At 33.8% G+C, this 13,580-nt stretch overlaps 2 protein-coding genes across 2 annotated transcripts; one reads left to right on the forward strand and one right to left on the reverse strand.

The window, feature by feature from the left end:
* The first annotated feature begins 212 nt into the window (after positions 1-212).
* Positions 213-2,218, forward strand: LOC111876655 (F-box/kelch-repeat protein At5g15710). The gene is made up of 2 exons (XM_023873208.3): positions 213-366; positions 652-2,218. Exon 2 carries the CDS (start codon positions 664-666, stop codon positions 1,981-1,983), a length of 1,320 nt encoding a protein of 439 aa, XP_023728976.1. The 5' UTR covers positions 213-366; positions 652-663; the 3' UTR covers positions 1,984-2,218.
* Positions 2,219-6,345: 4,127 nt separating this feature from the next.
* LOC111876654 (O-fucosyltransferase 27) lies at positions 6,346-10,279 on the reverse strand. The gene is made up of 10 exons (XM_023873207.3): positions 9,816-10,279; positions 9,464-9,548; positions 9,008-9,078; positions 8,827-8,915; positions 8,486-8,729; positions 8,148-8,260; positions 7,971-8,061; positions 7,743-7,871; positions 7,127-7,677; positions 6,346-7,007 (listed from the first exon to the last, which is right to left on the reverse strand). Exons 1-10 carry the CDS (start codon positions 10,020-10,022, stop codon positions 6,533-6,535), a joined length of 2,055 nt encoding a protein of 684 aa, XP_023728975.1. The 5' UTR covers positions 10,023-10,279; the 3' UTR covers positions 6,346-6,532.
* Between the last annotated feature and the right edge of the window lie 3,301 nt (positions 10,280-13,580).

A 13,580-nucleotide genomic window follows, 5' to 3' on the forward strand; every position in this document is an offset into this window, starting at 1 on the left:
AGATTGGAGAATTTATAAAATTTAATATTAATAAATTGAAAATTATTTTTTATTTTCTCATATAAAAATATCCAAACAAAAAGATAATAATTACTGGAAGTATTTCAACCCTTTCTTTTATCTCGTTATTTACCTCATAAGATAAGATGTCGCTGTACAGTACATTTTCTGGGATGAATTGTAGTCAGAAAATGCCTTACATGAATTGTATATACCACTAGCGACAAAAAGCGAATGTAAGCTACAGAAGCCTTTGTCTGAAAAATCCAAAGAAATATAGAATGGATGCTAGGGCTTCCCAGTTGGTGAAGGAACTCCGTTATCCGATGAACCCTTCAATAAAACACCTAACCGATTTCACCAAAGGTAACCTCTGATTAATAATGTTCCAACTCTTCGTTTTCCTTTTATTTACTCTTCACTTTGATACGCCTACCTAACTGGGAAACAAGGATCCCATTTTGAATCTGAGAATCTAGGGTTTTCCACGTTCAATTTCATGAATCCACAATCGAGTTAAACCAGCTTGTTAGATCTTTGTGTACAAATGATCCTCCCGTTGGTTACTGATTACAAAAAAAAACATGGGTCTTGACTCTTGAGTGTGTTTCTTAGTCTGTTGAAGCATTGATTATAGATTTGGGTTTTTAGGTTGTTGAAACGATGGTCGTAGGGAGTGGCGACGCTTCTGACTCTAGGTCAACAGATTCACCTGCTGAATCCGCGAGAACTGGTTCTTCTCATGAAGAGGATGAGGGGAGGCAATTAAGTTATTTTGGGGGAAGTTGCTCAAGAAATACTAGCCCAATTGGTCGGGGACTAGGGTTGAGGAACACTAGCCCATCTAGACAGAAGGCGGTTAAGACAAAACCCAGAGGTCTAGATGAAGAAATGATTGCTACATTCCCAAAAGCTCCACACCCAGATATTCATATGGAAGATAACATATGGGCTATGCTACCTGAAGACCTACTGAATGAAATACTAGCTAGGGTTCCACCTTTCATGATCTTCCGACTCCGTTCCGTTTGCAAACGTTGGAATTCAATCTTACAAGACAACAGTTTTCTCAAATTCCATTCCCAAGTTCCCTCCCATGGCCCTTGCCTTCTCACATTCTGGAAGAATTCACAAACACCACAATGCTCTGTTTTCAGCTTGCCATTGAAACAATGGTACAAAATCCCTTTCACATTCTTACCTCAATGGGCATTCTGGCTTGTTGGATCTTCAGGAGGACTTGTCTGTTTCTCAGGTCTGGATGGCTTAACTTTCAGAACATTAATCTGTAATCCCCTGACACAAAGCTGGAGAACACTACCAAGTATGCATTATAATCAACAACGACAGTTAATTATGGTGGTTGATAGAAAGAAACGCTCTTTCAAAGTCATAGCTGCTAGTGATATCTATGGTGACAGATCACTTCCAACTGAAGTATACGATTCAAAGGCCGACAGTTGGTCGCTTCACCAAACCATGCCAGCTGTCAATCTTTGTTCATCAAAGATGGCATTTTGTGACTCGAGGTTATATTTGGAAACAATTTCACCTCTTGGGTTGATGATGTATCAGTTGGATGCGGGGTATTGGGAACATATTCCAGCAAGGTTTCCAAGATCTTTATTGGATGGGTATTTGGTTGCGGGGACACAGAAGCGTTTGTTTTTGGTTGGAAGAATCGGTCTTTATAGTACTCTTCAGAGTATGAGAATTTGGGAATTGGATCATGCAAAAGTGATTTGGATTGAAATAAGCAGAATGCCACCAAGATACTTTAGAGCTCTGCTGAGGTTATCAGCAGAGAGATTTGAGTGTTTTGGACAGGATAATCTCATCTGTTTTACATCTTGGAATCAAGGGAAAGGTTTGCTGTTTGATGTTGATAAAAAGGTATGGTCTTGGATTGCTGGATGTGCTCTACAGTCGTATAACAGTCAAGTCTGTTTCTATGAGCCGCGATTTGATGCTTCAATCTACTGAGCTTGTAAACAGAAGGTCATTTTGGTCAATTTGCTAGAGGCAGCATTACAGGTGCCAAAACAAGTGGTAGATCCTTCTGGGATGGTGGCTGCAACCTGCATGCTTAATTTTTGGTCTGCCTGAGATGAATTTATTGGGATGGGACACACAAATTTAGAGGAATTTTCATTTTTAAAACTGTTGTATACTTGTTAAATCCGGTTTAATAGTTTATACATGGAAGTTTCCTTCTTCATGTTATTGTTCATCCTTTAGAAATCTTCATGTGAGGCTGTTTTGTTTCGGGTACTTGGCCCATGTGGAGTGTTGGATGGATCTTTGATGTCAAATTTGAGAGGTCTATCTATGTCGTGGGGTGGACAAAACCCGGGCCTGGCTAGGCCTTTGACAGTTTATAACATGTCTACCGGGCCAATCCTAAATATTTTAACAGGTCCTGTCAATACAATTCTTAACAGGTGTAACCGGGCCTATAGCCTATTATCGGACCCTGTTAAATAAATAAATAAATAAAATCGGGATTATTCTTTGGAACATATTATTCTTTTGAGGGAAATTTTCAAAAGAGCCATTACATTTTTAACATTTTATACGAAAAACAATGAACTTTTTTTTTTCAGAAAAAGCCATTCATATATACAGAAACACTTTCATTATTTTTTTTTCTTCCAAGAACACAATTTTTTTCACTGGATGAAATTGGTTCATATTTTCTAAAGTTTACATGGATAAAACTTAATAATGCGATACATATGTGATCAATATATGTCCATACAAGCAAACACTGGAGTATTTAATTAGGTTTTCCTTTTTTTTTCACTGATTGATCAGCCTTCCTATGACCAGCTCTTTGTTTGTTTGGAGCACAGTCTTTTGTTAGGTCTATTTTTTTTTATGAGTAGTGATTTGTACATAACAATTTTTTTCCATACACAACTTATGTTTTGTGGAGTTGTACAATACAACATTTTAAAACACATTGTTATATATGAAAAAAAAAATTTGTGTATGAATCAATTCTTTTTTTTTTATAGACGTAAGATCGTTACAACTTTTATCTTATAGCTAATCAAAGAGAAATCATGACCAACACTATTAAATCGAACCTAAGCAAAAACATCATTACCGAATTCATTTTCACTAATTCTCTTTGGCATAGGCTTTTTACTCTTCAACTCCTAATAAATATCATAAATAGATCTTTTTGTAATATACATTTCCTAATGGAGGGTCAATCTATTAAAAAAAAATTAACCCTTTGTTGCATCATACACATAAACCATATAACTTACATAAGTTATAATATTTATTCTGAAATTCAAACAATTTCAATTGTTTACCTATTAAGATACCAATAAAACTTTCTTAATGGTTTAATTATTTGTCTATGAATACATTGGGGTGTAATAAAACAAGACAACTCATGAGATACTCAAGATCAACTCGAAATCAAAATCTTCCTAACTTCAAGAGGATGAGTCTCGAGCTCGAACTACTCGAGTATTTGAATACTTATCCCACAAAGTTCACGAGCTTAATTGAGCTTAATTATATTGACATTTTTACAGGGGCGGACCTAGGGGTGGTCCACGGTGGCACCAGCAACCCCTAACTTTTCTGGCCGCAGTGGAAAAATTTTCGAGAATTTTTGAATTTTTGAATTTTTTCTACTACCGTGCAACCCCTATTGTAAAATTTTGCGTCCGCCCCTGCATTTTTACCCTTTATTTTTATTCATGTTTATATAGTCGAGAAGCAACTTGAGCTTAATATATTTACATGCAATTAGTAGTGTTGATCATGTATGTAATGTTGGTTATGATTGTTTGTTTTGTTTTGCATCAAATCAAGTATTGTAGCAACCTAAGATATTAAAAAATAATAATAAATAAATCTATATCTATATCTTTTATATCTATCTAATAAATGAATAGTTTTAATCTCTTTTTGACGAGTGTCATTTTAATACAACTCCCATTAATATTATGTCATGTGTCATGTAGATATATTAGGCAACTCATTTCAAAATTCAAATTTATATTTTTTAATTATATGTTAAATTTGAAGTTATAATAACTTTAAATTTTTGATATATCTCTTAATTAATAATTTATTTAAAACAATTGATTAATAATTATAAATTTTATTATAAAAATTTAATTAATTTTATAACCGTGATTTTCAAAGTTATAAACTATAAAATAAAATAAATAAAAAGACATAAGATCCCTAATCTTGTGTTTGAAACCATGACAAGAATGTGGTCATCGATTAGTGAAAGGGATAATGACTTGAAAGGGTAACGAACTTTCGATTTTTTTCACATTTAGTCACTAAACTTTTTTTCGTTATCTATTTGCCATTGAACTATTGAAACTGTTCACATTTTACCCTTATGACCGGCTGTTACCGGTCATAAGGGTAAAATGTGAACAGTTTCAATAGTTTAGTGGCAAATAGATAACGAAAAAAAGTTTAGTGACTAAATATGAACAAAATCGAAAGTTCGTTTCCCTCTAAAAAGTTCAATGACTAAATGTGAACAAACTTCCTCTTGTATTATGTTTTAGCAAATTATTTATTTTTGTTAAATTGTAGCAACATTTGTTGATGAAGAAATCTATGAAATAAAAAAAAAAAACCTGAAAATATATTAAAAAAAACAAAAAACTGAAACCGAAATAAAAAACCAATGGTTTGAGATTTTCCAAAATAAAAAATCAAAAATTCCAGTTTGATTTTGGTTTTACAAAAAAATGAACCATTCTCACTGATGTGAATTATGACCATTGGTTTGGCATGTGGAATTTGTGACATCCCATGAATACGTAGTTACAACATTGTCTGAACTCGTAATGAAATCTACACAAAAGAAAGGGGTTCATTTTTGTATCTCAGAATGAAGCTCCTTGCTTGAATAACTCAGAGCAATAACCTTCCTTGGCCCCTCTTGCTGGAACTCTTCTCCTTTCTTGCAAAATCACACCAAAAAGCTCAAGATAGCTCTTCCTCTCACTCTACACATTCAAGCTCGCTAGGGTTCTCACTTATGGGAAAGGTAGTTGCAATTGAAGGCCATAAGTGCGTTTAAATATGGCTTGGGCCCAAAGATTTAGGGTTTCTGCCAACAGTGCGGACTCGTCTAGTCACCTCACCGACTCGTCGAGTCCATTCATTAATCCGAGTCATCAGCCGAGTCTCTCTTCTTAACTCAAAAGAAAAATACTTAAATTATGATACATGGAAATCTGGATCTTACATTTTGTTTTTTTTTATTTCATAGATTTATTCATCAACAAATGTTGCTACAATTAAACAAAAACATAATACAATAGGAAGTTTGTTCACATTTAGTCATTGAACTTTTTAGAGGGAACGAACTTTCGATTTTATTCACATTTAGTCACTAAACTTTTTTTCGTTATCTATTTGCCACTAAACTATTGAAATTGTTCATATTTAAGGGTAAAATGTGAACAGTTTCAATAGTTCAATGACAAATAGATAACGAAAAAAAGTTTAGTGACTAAATGTGAACAAAGTTGAAAGTTCATTACCCTTTCAAGTCATTATCCCTTAGTGAAAAAGGTAGACCTAATTAGTACATATTTTGCTATATTTGTCTCACATCAGTAAAGTTAATATTAACATTAAAATTTTGTTTTATTGATTTTTTTTCAATATTATTGTTCTCTTAAAACCTTTATAAATATAAATTATTTTTTGTAAAAAAAATAATGGTTTTTTCAGATAAAATTTTAGAAGTATAACTTTCTTTTTGTTTCCTTTAGAAATACAAAAAACTTTAAAACTCTAAAAATATTGTTCTCTCACAATACAAATTTTCTAGTCTCTGTTAGAGTATCCAGAAGAGTTAAACCATTATCATAGCTTATTATTTTTGTTACATAAGATTTCGGCTAACTTCATTTTTAAAATAGATCCTTCTTTGAATATTATCTCTAATGCAGGAGCTTCACTTTAACAATTACAAATTTATTACTATCTATTTGAAATATGTTTACTATGTAGTTTTAATAAATAAAATACGATAAAATAAATGTTTAGTTCTGTATAATTAAAAAATTTAAGAGGTTGAGGGAAGATTAGTGGTTGATATCAACCTCAAAAAGATAAGTCGCCATCATCTTCGCCTTTCTCTGACTTGGATACAATTACAGAGGGTGTTGATAAACCTTCGGCTCCCCTTAGTTAATAATTTATAAATTATAATTGGTAAGAAATTTGTAGCTAATTGAATACACCAACACATTCCCATTTAGTGTTGTTTATTGGGGATGAATGTAGACATTTCATTTTTCTAAAATGTTAAACAAATCATATCAATTATCAAATCGGAAGTTGAAAGATAATAGCTGCTTTGACATTAAAACTCAAACTGTACTTTCTCAAAACTAGTCCAGTTTCACCATCAACGATATACTGCAACTGTACAAACAACTTAAATAAGGCTACGATTAGATTTAGGGGGTCTCCTAATTCCTACCTCCTACCTCCTAACTCCGTCGTCTATCACCGCCCAATTAGGTCATCTATCGCCACCGTCCATTTCTTCTTGATCTTCCATCTGAGTCTCTTCTTTGCTGCTCATCATCTCTCCACCACCTCTGCCGCCACCACCTCCATTATTCCTGTTACTAGAACCACCACTCTGCCGGAAAAACAAACCAAAAGGCCCAGAATCATCCTCATCAAGATCATCTTCGTTTTCCTTGTCTCCAGGACGTGAAACTACATCTTTACCCATCCAAGCAGGACAAGAACGTGCAACCTTAATAGCAGCTGGAAGTTGGGAAGTGGAAGCTCCTTTTGACTCGGATCTCAGACAAGAACATTCAGGGACTGGGAATGAGAGAAACGATAATGATTTTGATGCTTTTGATTCTTCTGTTAATCGATCAAGCAAGCTTTCTCTTAGGTGACTCCTCACGGATTTAATCCATGTATGGTTGGCTTCGTATAAATGGTCACTGATTTCTTCCATATGTTTTGCAATTTCTTTCCTGTTTCAAGCAAAATGTAAGCACTAATTAGGGTTTCTTTGCTATAGTGGAATGAACTCGCAAAGGAATGAATAAACAAAGTTAAACTGAAGAGTAAATATACAAAACTAAAAGATTACCTGTCGAGCCTAAAAGATTTAGCTGTTGCAGATTGATATAGTCTATGACCCATCACCAAGCTTGCAAAATTAGGTCTTCCTTTACCATCACGATCAAAACCAGGAACAAAAACATCAGCTTCAACACACACCATGTAATCAATGGCTTCCCACAGCAGTTTGTGAGCATTAGTCCTCAACTCAATCACAGTACTCTCAGGCTCATTATCACTTTCAGCCACCCAACCCCACCACCCTTCAATGTGATACGATTTCGGCCTGGCGGGAGGTGGCGGCAGAGGGCGGGGACGTTGCCCGGATGTTTTCCATGCTTCATGTCTCATTTCTTTCTCAGCAGAAGGTGGGGTTTTTGGGTATTTGTCAACAAGATTCGCTTCACGCCCATATATTCTGTTCAATTCCCAAGATGTTGTAAGTGATGTTCTATCCACTACATTTTCAAAGATTGCATGAAATGGGATTAGTTTCTTTTGGCCACCAAAGACTTCTCCACCAGATATGTAGATGATTGTGTCCCATGAATATCCATATGCACGAAGGATGATACCAATCTGCAGAAAGAAGAAAAGGGTTAAAGTTTAAACACAAGAAATTGGTTTGTTTATAAAATATGTACCTCTTCAGGCATAAGTGGACAAGAACCATTCAGACGTTGTGTGTTTGAATCCACAGTAAGATTGCCTTTGACAATTCCACGTTTTAACATCCATAAACGTCTGTGCTGAATGAGTTCAGTATGCACATCCTTCATAGTTCATATTCACACAAAATGCATCAGAACACAATATAACATATGTATTTGATGGAAGAAAAAAAAAGAAACAATAATAATGTAATTAATTACCTGAAAAAGCTCAGCACAACCATGATATGCTAAAGCATCTCTAGTCATCCCCGGATCATATGCTATAAATGGCCTTCCTGGTGCCCTTAACCTGAAAAGATCATAAATTGAGACGCGCATGTTCTGGTTGTACAGTACAACCCGGGTATTCAAGAAATATTTGAACCACTTGCTGACCTGTGTAAAATCTTGGTTGCTAATTCCTGTACTTCTTGTCGGAAGGTTAAAGCATGAAATGCAACACGACATCTCAACCGTTGATATTCCTCAAGATCTGGAGGAAGTGTTGCCTTTTTGGAATATATGCACCACAAATCATATCATATAAAAATTAAAAATCTTGGAAAAACTCACAATAGACATTATTGTACTTTGGAAAATCAACCCAATTATAGCATTGTACTATTGCAGTGAAAATTGCTATGTAGTTAGATGACATTGCTATAATACACAAATATATGAAAGTACATTGCTATTTCTTGCATTTAATTTGATGTTATATTTTTATGGTTTACCTGTAAGCATCCACCATCAGCAACAACTAGCTCGACCACAGAGTGGCGTATCAGAACTGGAAGAACATGATGTAAATAATAATATGGAGATTGTGAGTTAAGAACTTTAAATGAAGGGATTTCTTTCTTTCTTCTGGCTCCTTTTAGGGTTTTAGGAAGGGTTTTCACAACTAAGATATCATTTGCTAATGCTGCCATGAACTGATCTTCATTGTAAAGATAAGCAAAACTCTTAAACTGAGCACTGCAAATAACATACAAAATTACAATGCTGGTGTTCAGTATTTACAGATATACCCTTTTAGCCTATTTAATCAGTTAAAAAAAAACAGAATGAAAACCTGATTCCCTTGCTGCTTGTGGTTGACTGGATCTCTGGAATCACAAGTGTTGCATTTAAAAGCCGAGCAATAACAACAGCATCACAAATCTACAAAAGGATAATCGTTTAAACTTTAAAGCAAATGAAAAGTACAGTCTTATTTTTGTTGAATTTGATGCTTTTGAATAAGATGCACTCACAGAGCTCCTGATCTCATGAAATCCTCCACGTATCCTTACAAAAATATATCTATCTGATTCTGAAACAGGAACTGATAAAGGAATAAAATTAGAAACTTTTTGACTTAATGTAGAAAGAACGACTTAATAGACATTGAAATTTACTAGCTTTTTATCCAGCTCTAAGATATTGATTTATGCTCCTTAAAACCCTAAAAGTCCTAAAAACTTGAAGGTATGTGCAAAACATCAATATAATAAGCTAAATTCTGGAACAAATCAGGCTTCAATTATAACAAAATTAAATAGTAAGCTCCAAAGCACTATTTACAACTTCAAGCTTTGATCCTTAAAGCATTTGAAAAAAGCAGTCAGACCAGGTTGAATTGCATGAATTTTATACACATAGTTAAAGCAATCTACGATTTTTGGAATTTGGATCATGGATTATGTAAAGTGGACATGGATTATACAAACCTGAATAGTGCGCTCTAGGTTTAGCATGTGGTTGTAAAGATTCGAGACGCCTAACAGGGCCCCATAGCCTTTTATACAATTTGTTCTGCACAACCATAACATCAGATAATTAAGAAACGAGAAACATGAGTATCTTGTTGATTATCGAACACCCATATAAGAGATGCAAACATTGACTTAATCGAATGCTAAAAGTTTCCCTTTTTGACTTTTTTCTGTGATAAAGGAAGATACGAGTAACAAAGTAGTAAACCTTATTGACAAAGTTCATATAGATGCTATATTAGGTGAAAAACTACATGAAATTGGAGCAAAATATGAGATCTTGGAAGTGGGTTATGAGCGAAGTTACATTGGAGGAAAGATCTGCATTCTCAAAAATTGGCCGCCAAGAGAAAATGGTGATGGCTTGGTACTCTGTAATGCCCTCTTCTGTGTAGGAATATCTAGCAAGAAGGAAGTGGGTGAAAAGAGATAAAGCGGAGAGTACAAGTCCGACTAAGCCAACCCACTTCAGCTTGGACTTGATTATCATCTTTCCACCAGCATCCCCCTTCATTAGATCACAGATACACACTCTTTCTCTCTCACACACACAGACACAGTCGTTTTCTCTCTCTAGAATTATGTATGAAGTGGGGGAGACGGGGAATAAGTGAAAAGAAAATTAAAGAGAGAGAAAGAGAGGAGCGTATTTATTCGAGGGTAGTGAGTTGGAAGGTGTCAGTCGGACATGCCCGATATCTTGACAGGGATTAAGCCGCATCCTACTCTTCGGTGGTGGCGCGTGAATCTTGCACTAAGTTTTTGTCAAAGACTTTAAAACAAGGCACATCCTCCTGTTTCATTTTTTTTTTTTTGTCAAGAGTGAATTACACAAATGGTACATATGGTTAGCAGGATTTTATAGTTTTAGTCCTAGTTTTTTTAATTTTTCAAAATTGTTCTTGTTGCAAGTTTGAGTTACATATTTAGTCCTTATCTAAGATACCAATTGGTTTGCTTCGTTAATGTTCCTCATGTGCCCCTCCCATAAGGGGCATTTAGTCATTTCATGATCTCATATATTTATTAAGGTATCAGGAATTACCTAACCAAATACTAGAGGATGTGATATATTTCATATCTATATAGATGCCACATAGACTTTACATATGAGATGACGTGACATTTTATTTTATCACATCTGTAATTGTCATTAGGTTCATTTAATCACGTCAATTTAACTGTCATCAAGGTCTTTGCAGTCAAGTGGTTGAAGACCTTTCTTCGACTAAAAGGACATACCCATGAGAACTACACGAACAATACATAAACACTAAAATAATATACCATTGAACATTTGTTTCAAGATTTTTGTGGGTTCATTCAATGGGACTTGTTCTCCTACTAAACATATGGTTTTGGGTTTGATTTCATATATGGACTTCTTGTTGCAAATGATTGACTCAATTTGGTGTTGCTCGGGGCCACAATCCAAGCAATTATGATTAAATCAATTTCAAAATCCAAGCAATGTAATTTATTAGTTATTACTTGTTGCAAGTCATTTACTTAAATTTAGACACCAGAGGTAATATAATAGTTATTGCTAACTCAAATTCAGAATCCAAGTAACGAGATTGATAATTAAGATAACAAAAATATATTCAATTCAAGGTAACTTATCAAAATTCTATCATTACTGATAGAAAACCAAACAAAATACATGACACAAACAATTCAATCTTTACAAAATACATGACACAAATAATTCAAACGTAACAACAAGAACATAGATTGTTTTTTTTTTAAATAAACCTGATGTAGCTCGAAAAATCATCACAAGACCGATCAAGTCAAGATCTCAAATATGTGCTTCGATGCTGCTAGCGAGCCTCAGTGTGATTCATGTTACATTCATAAACAAGAATCGTTAGAGTCGCCCCTGGACTTTCATCCCGGGAGCGGCCTCCGGTGATCAAGTTAATATTAATATGAAATGCAGATCAGACTCTTTAAGTGAAAGGAATCTGAACGTATGTATGTGTGACGCGTATGTAGAGAGAGAGTTCGAAGATGAGATGTGTGTTGAGAGGTGTATATATAGTTGATATATATCATGGGGAGGAAGCTAACAATTGTGCATTGAGAAGGTAAGCATAAGAGAGTGTGATTTGTTTATCTTCAGATTAAGGTGAGTTTGCTCACTATACTTGTGGGTCGAAGGCACAAATATCGGCCCACTGGATTATGTTGTACGATAGTACATAGTAGTGGTCTTCGTGACACTTACTGATACGTTTATATGTGCTTGTTGTCTTTGTGACTCTTGCTAATATGATTGTATTCTTAGCTGTAGGGGTGAAATAGATCTGTACCGGTTGAAAGATACCAAAGGAGTCGGAAGGGATTCAGTGAGTCGGAAGAGCTCAAAGAGTTGGAAGGGACTCAGGGGTGAAATAGACATGTTATATGTTTTAGTATGATATGAATGTATGATGTATGATATGTGGTATTTTGGAAAACTCACTAAGCTTTCTGCTTACGGTGTATGTTTAAAATGTTTTCAGGTACTATTGGTTTCAAAAGGAAGGGTCTGGTTTGATCGCACTGCATCCCCTGGAGATTTATTCCGCATTGTCTATTTATGATTTCGCTCTGATGTTTTGAGAATACTTTTCTACTATAATTGTCTTTTGGGCTAATGAATAAATGATTTTGACTTACAAAAAATGAAATTAAATGAAAATTTTACTCGGTATTTTTAGGAAGTTATATATATATATATATATATATATATATATATATATATATATATATATATATATATATATGGTTAAGTTATTTTGTTTTACTAACTATTGTGTGCCAAAATGCACAGATCTGGACCACCGGATGGAATAGAATCAAAGGTCATGATTTGAGGATCTATGATATTACAATAGGGTAGCATGTACCATATAATCACACAAATTTCAGCATAAGGGCATTTTAGTCAATTAAGACAAATTTAAAAAAGGAAAAATCGAGATTTATGGGATAATTAATGATTTTGATTTAGAAAATCTGGTTTTTTTTTTCAAATTAATTCAATTTCAAACATAATTTGTTAGCATATACCGATTTTATTCTATCAGAATGTCATTTTGTTAGAATGATATTATGTAATTCTATCAGAATGGTATACAACTATGAACATAATATTATAAACACATATAATCAATATCAATAATTTTTAATGAATACAAATGTTATATAAGACGAAGTTTAATAGTTTATAATAAACAATTACATTCATTCTTAAAGAATACAACTATGAAACATAAATTACATTCATTCTTGAAATCTCTTGAAAAAAATATATCGGCATTCTTAAAAGAATCCCTATTCACTTTCTTGTTTCGTTCCTAGATGTCTTGTGTATGTTTGACCTCTAAGCTACTTCAAAATATCTAGCATTCTATAAGATTGACATTTTGTGAGATTGGCATTCTGTCAGAATTGTATTGCATGAGAAAGATTTTATAGAATGAGCTGCAAAAGGAGATAAACTCGAGGACGGTAAGTGATCCCTTGGCAAAACTTGAAACATCTGAAAAACATAAGAAACAAAAATCATGTTAAAACATCAACCAATTACAATACAACCCTTGCAGAATCATTCTTATGTGATTATACCGGAAATACAATTCTGCCAGAATCATTCATATGTGATTTCAAGATGATAATACTCACCACATAATATTCTTAAAGAATGAAATAATTATTCTTACATAATGAAAAAATTGAAGATAAAAATAAACACCCAATAATTATTCTACAGAATATTCTTATGTGATTTCCAGCACTTGATATATTTCATAATCGAAAAATGATTCCCTCTCTTTCAATATTGAAAGAAAATGAGAGTAATTCTAAATTTAAAGTATGATAGAATAACATAATTCACTGTTTTGATTTTGTTTACCTTAGGTGATGAGATGCACAACAATAAACATTCTATTGCTAACCATGAATACAATCTGAGACTGTCATATTTCTCTTTGGCATTTCATCAAACACTTTAAGGGCGCTCCTTAAATCACCACATTTTTTTATGAATCATGAATGAAAAAAAAAATCCAATTCATAACCA

This window comes from Lactuca sativa, chromosome 2 (genome assembly GCF_002870075.4).
Source record: "Lactuca sativa cultivar Salinas chromosome 2, Lsat_Salinas_v11, whole genome shotgun sequence".
NCBI lineage: Eukaryota > Viridiplantae > Streptophyta > Magnoliopsida > Asterales > Asteraceae > Lactuca > Lactuca sativa.

What these genes read in the sequence shown, in the direction of transcription:
- LOC111876655 (XM_023873208.3), top strand. Translation starts at nt 664, where the DNA reads ATGGTCGTAGGGAGTGGCGACGCTTCTGACTCTAGGTCAACAGATTCA.
- LOC111876654 (XM_023873207.3), bottom strand. Translation starts at nt 10,022, where the DNA reads ATGAAGGGGGATGCTGGTGGAAAGATGATAATCAAGTCCAAGCTGAAG. An exon ending in CTGATGGTGGATGCTTACAG is followed by an intron (nt 8,261 to 8,485) that starts GTAAACCATAAA and finishes TATTCCAAAAAG; the next exon opens with GCAACACTTCCTCCAGATCT. An exon ending in AAATCTTTTAGGCTCGACAG is followed by an intron (nt 7,008 to 7,126) that starts GTAATCTTTTAG and finishes TGCTTGAAACAG; the next exon opens with GAAAGAAATTGCAAAACATA.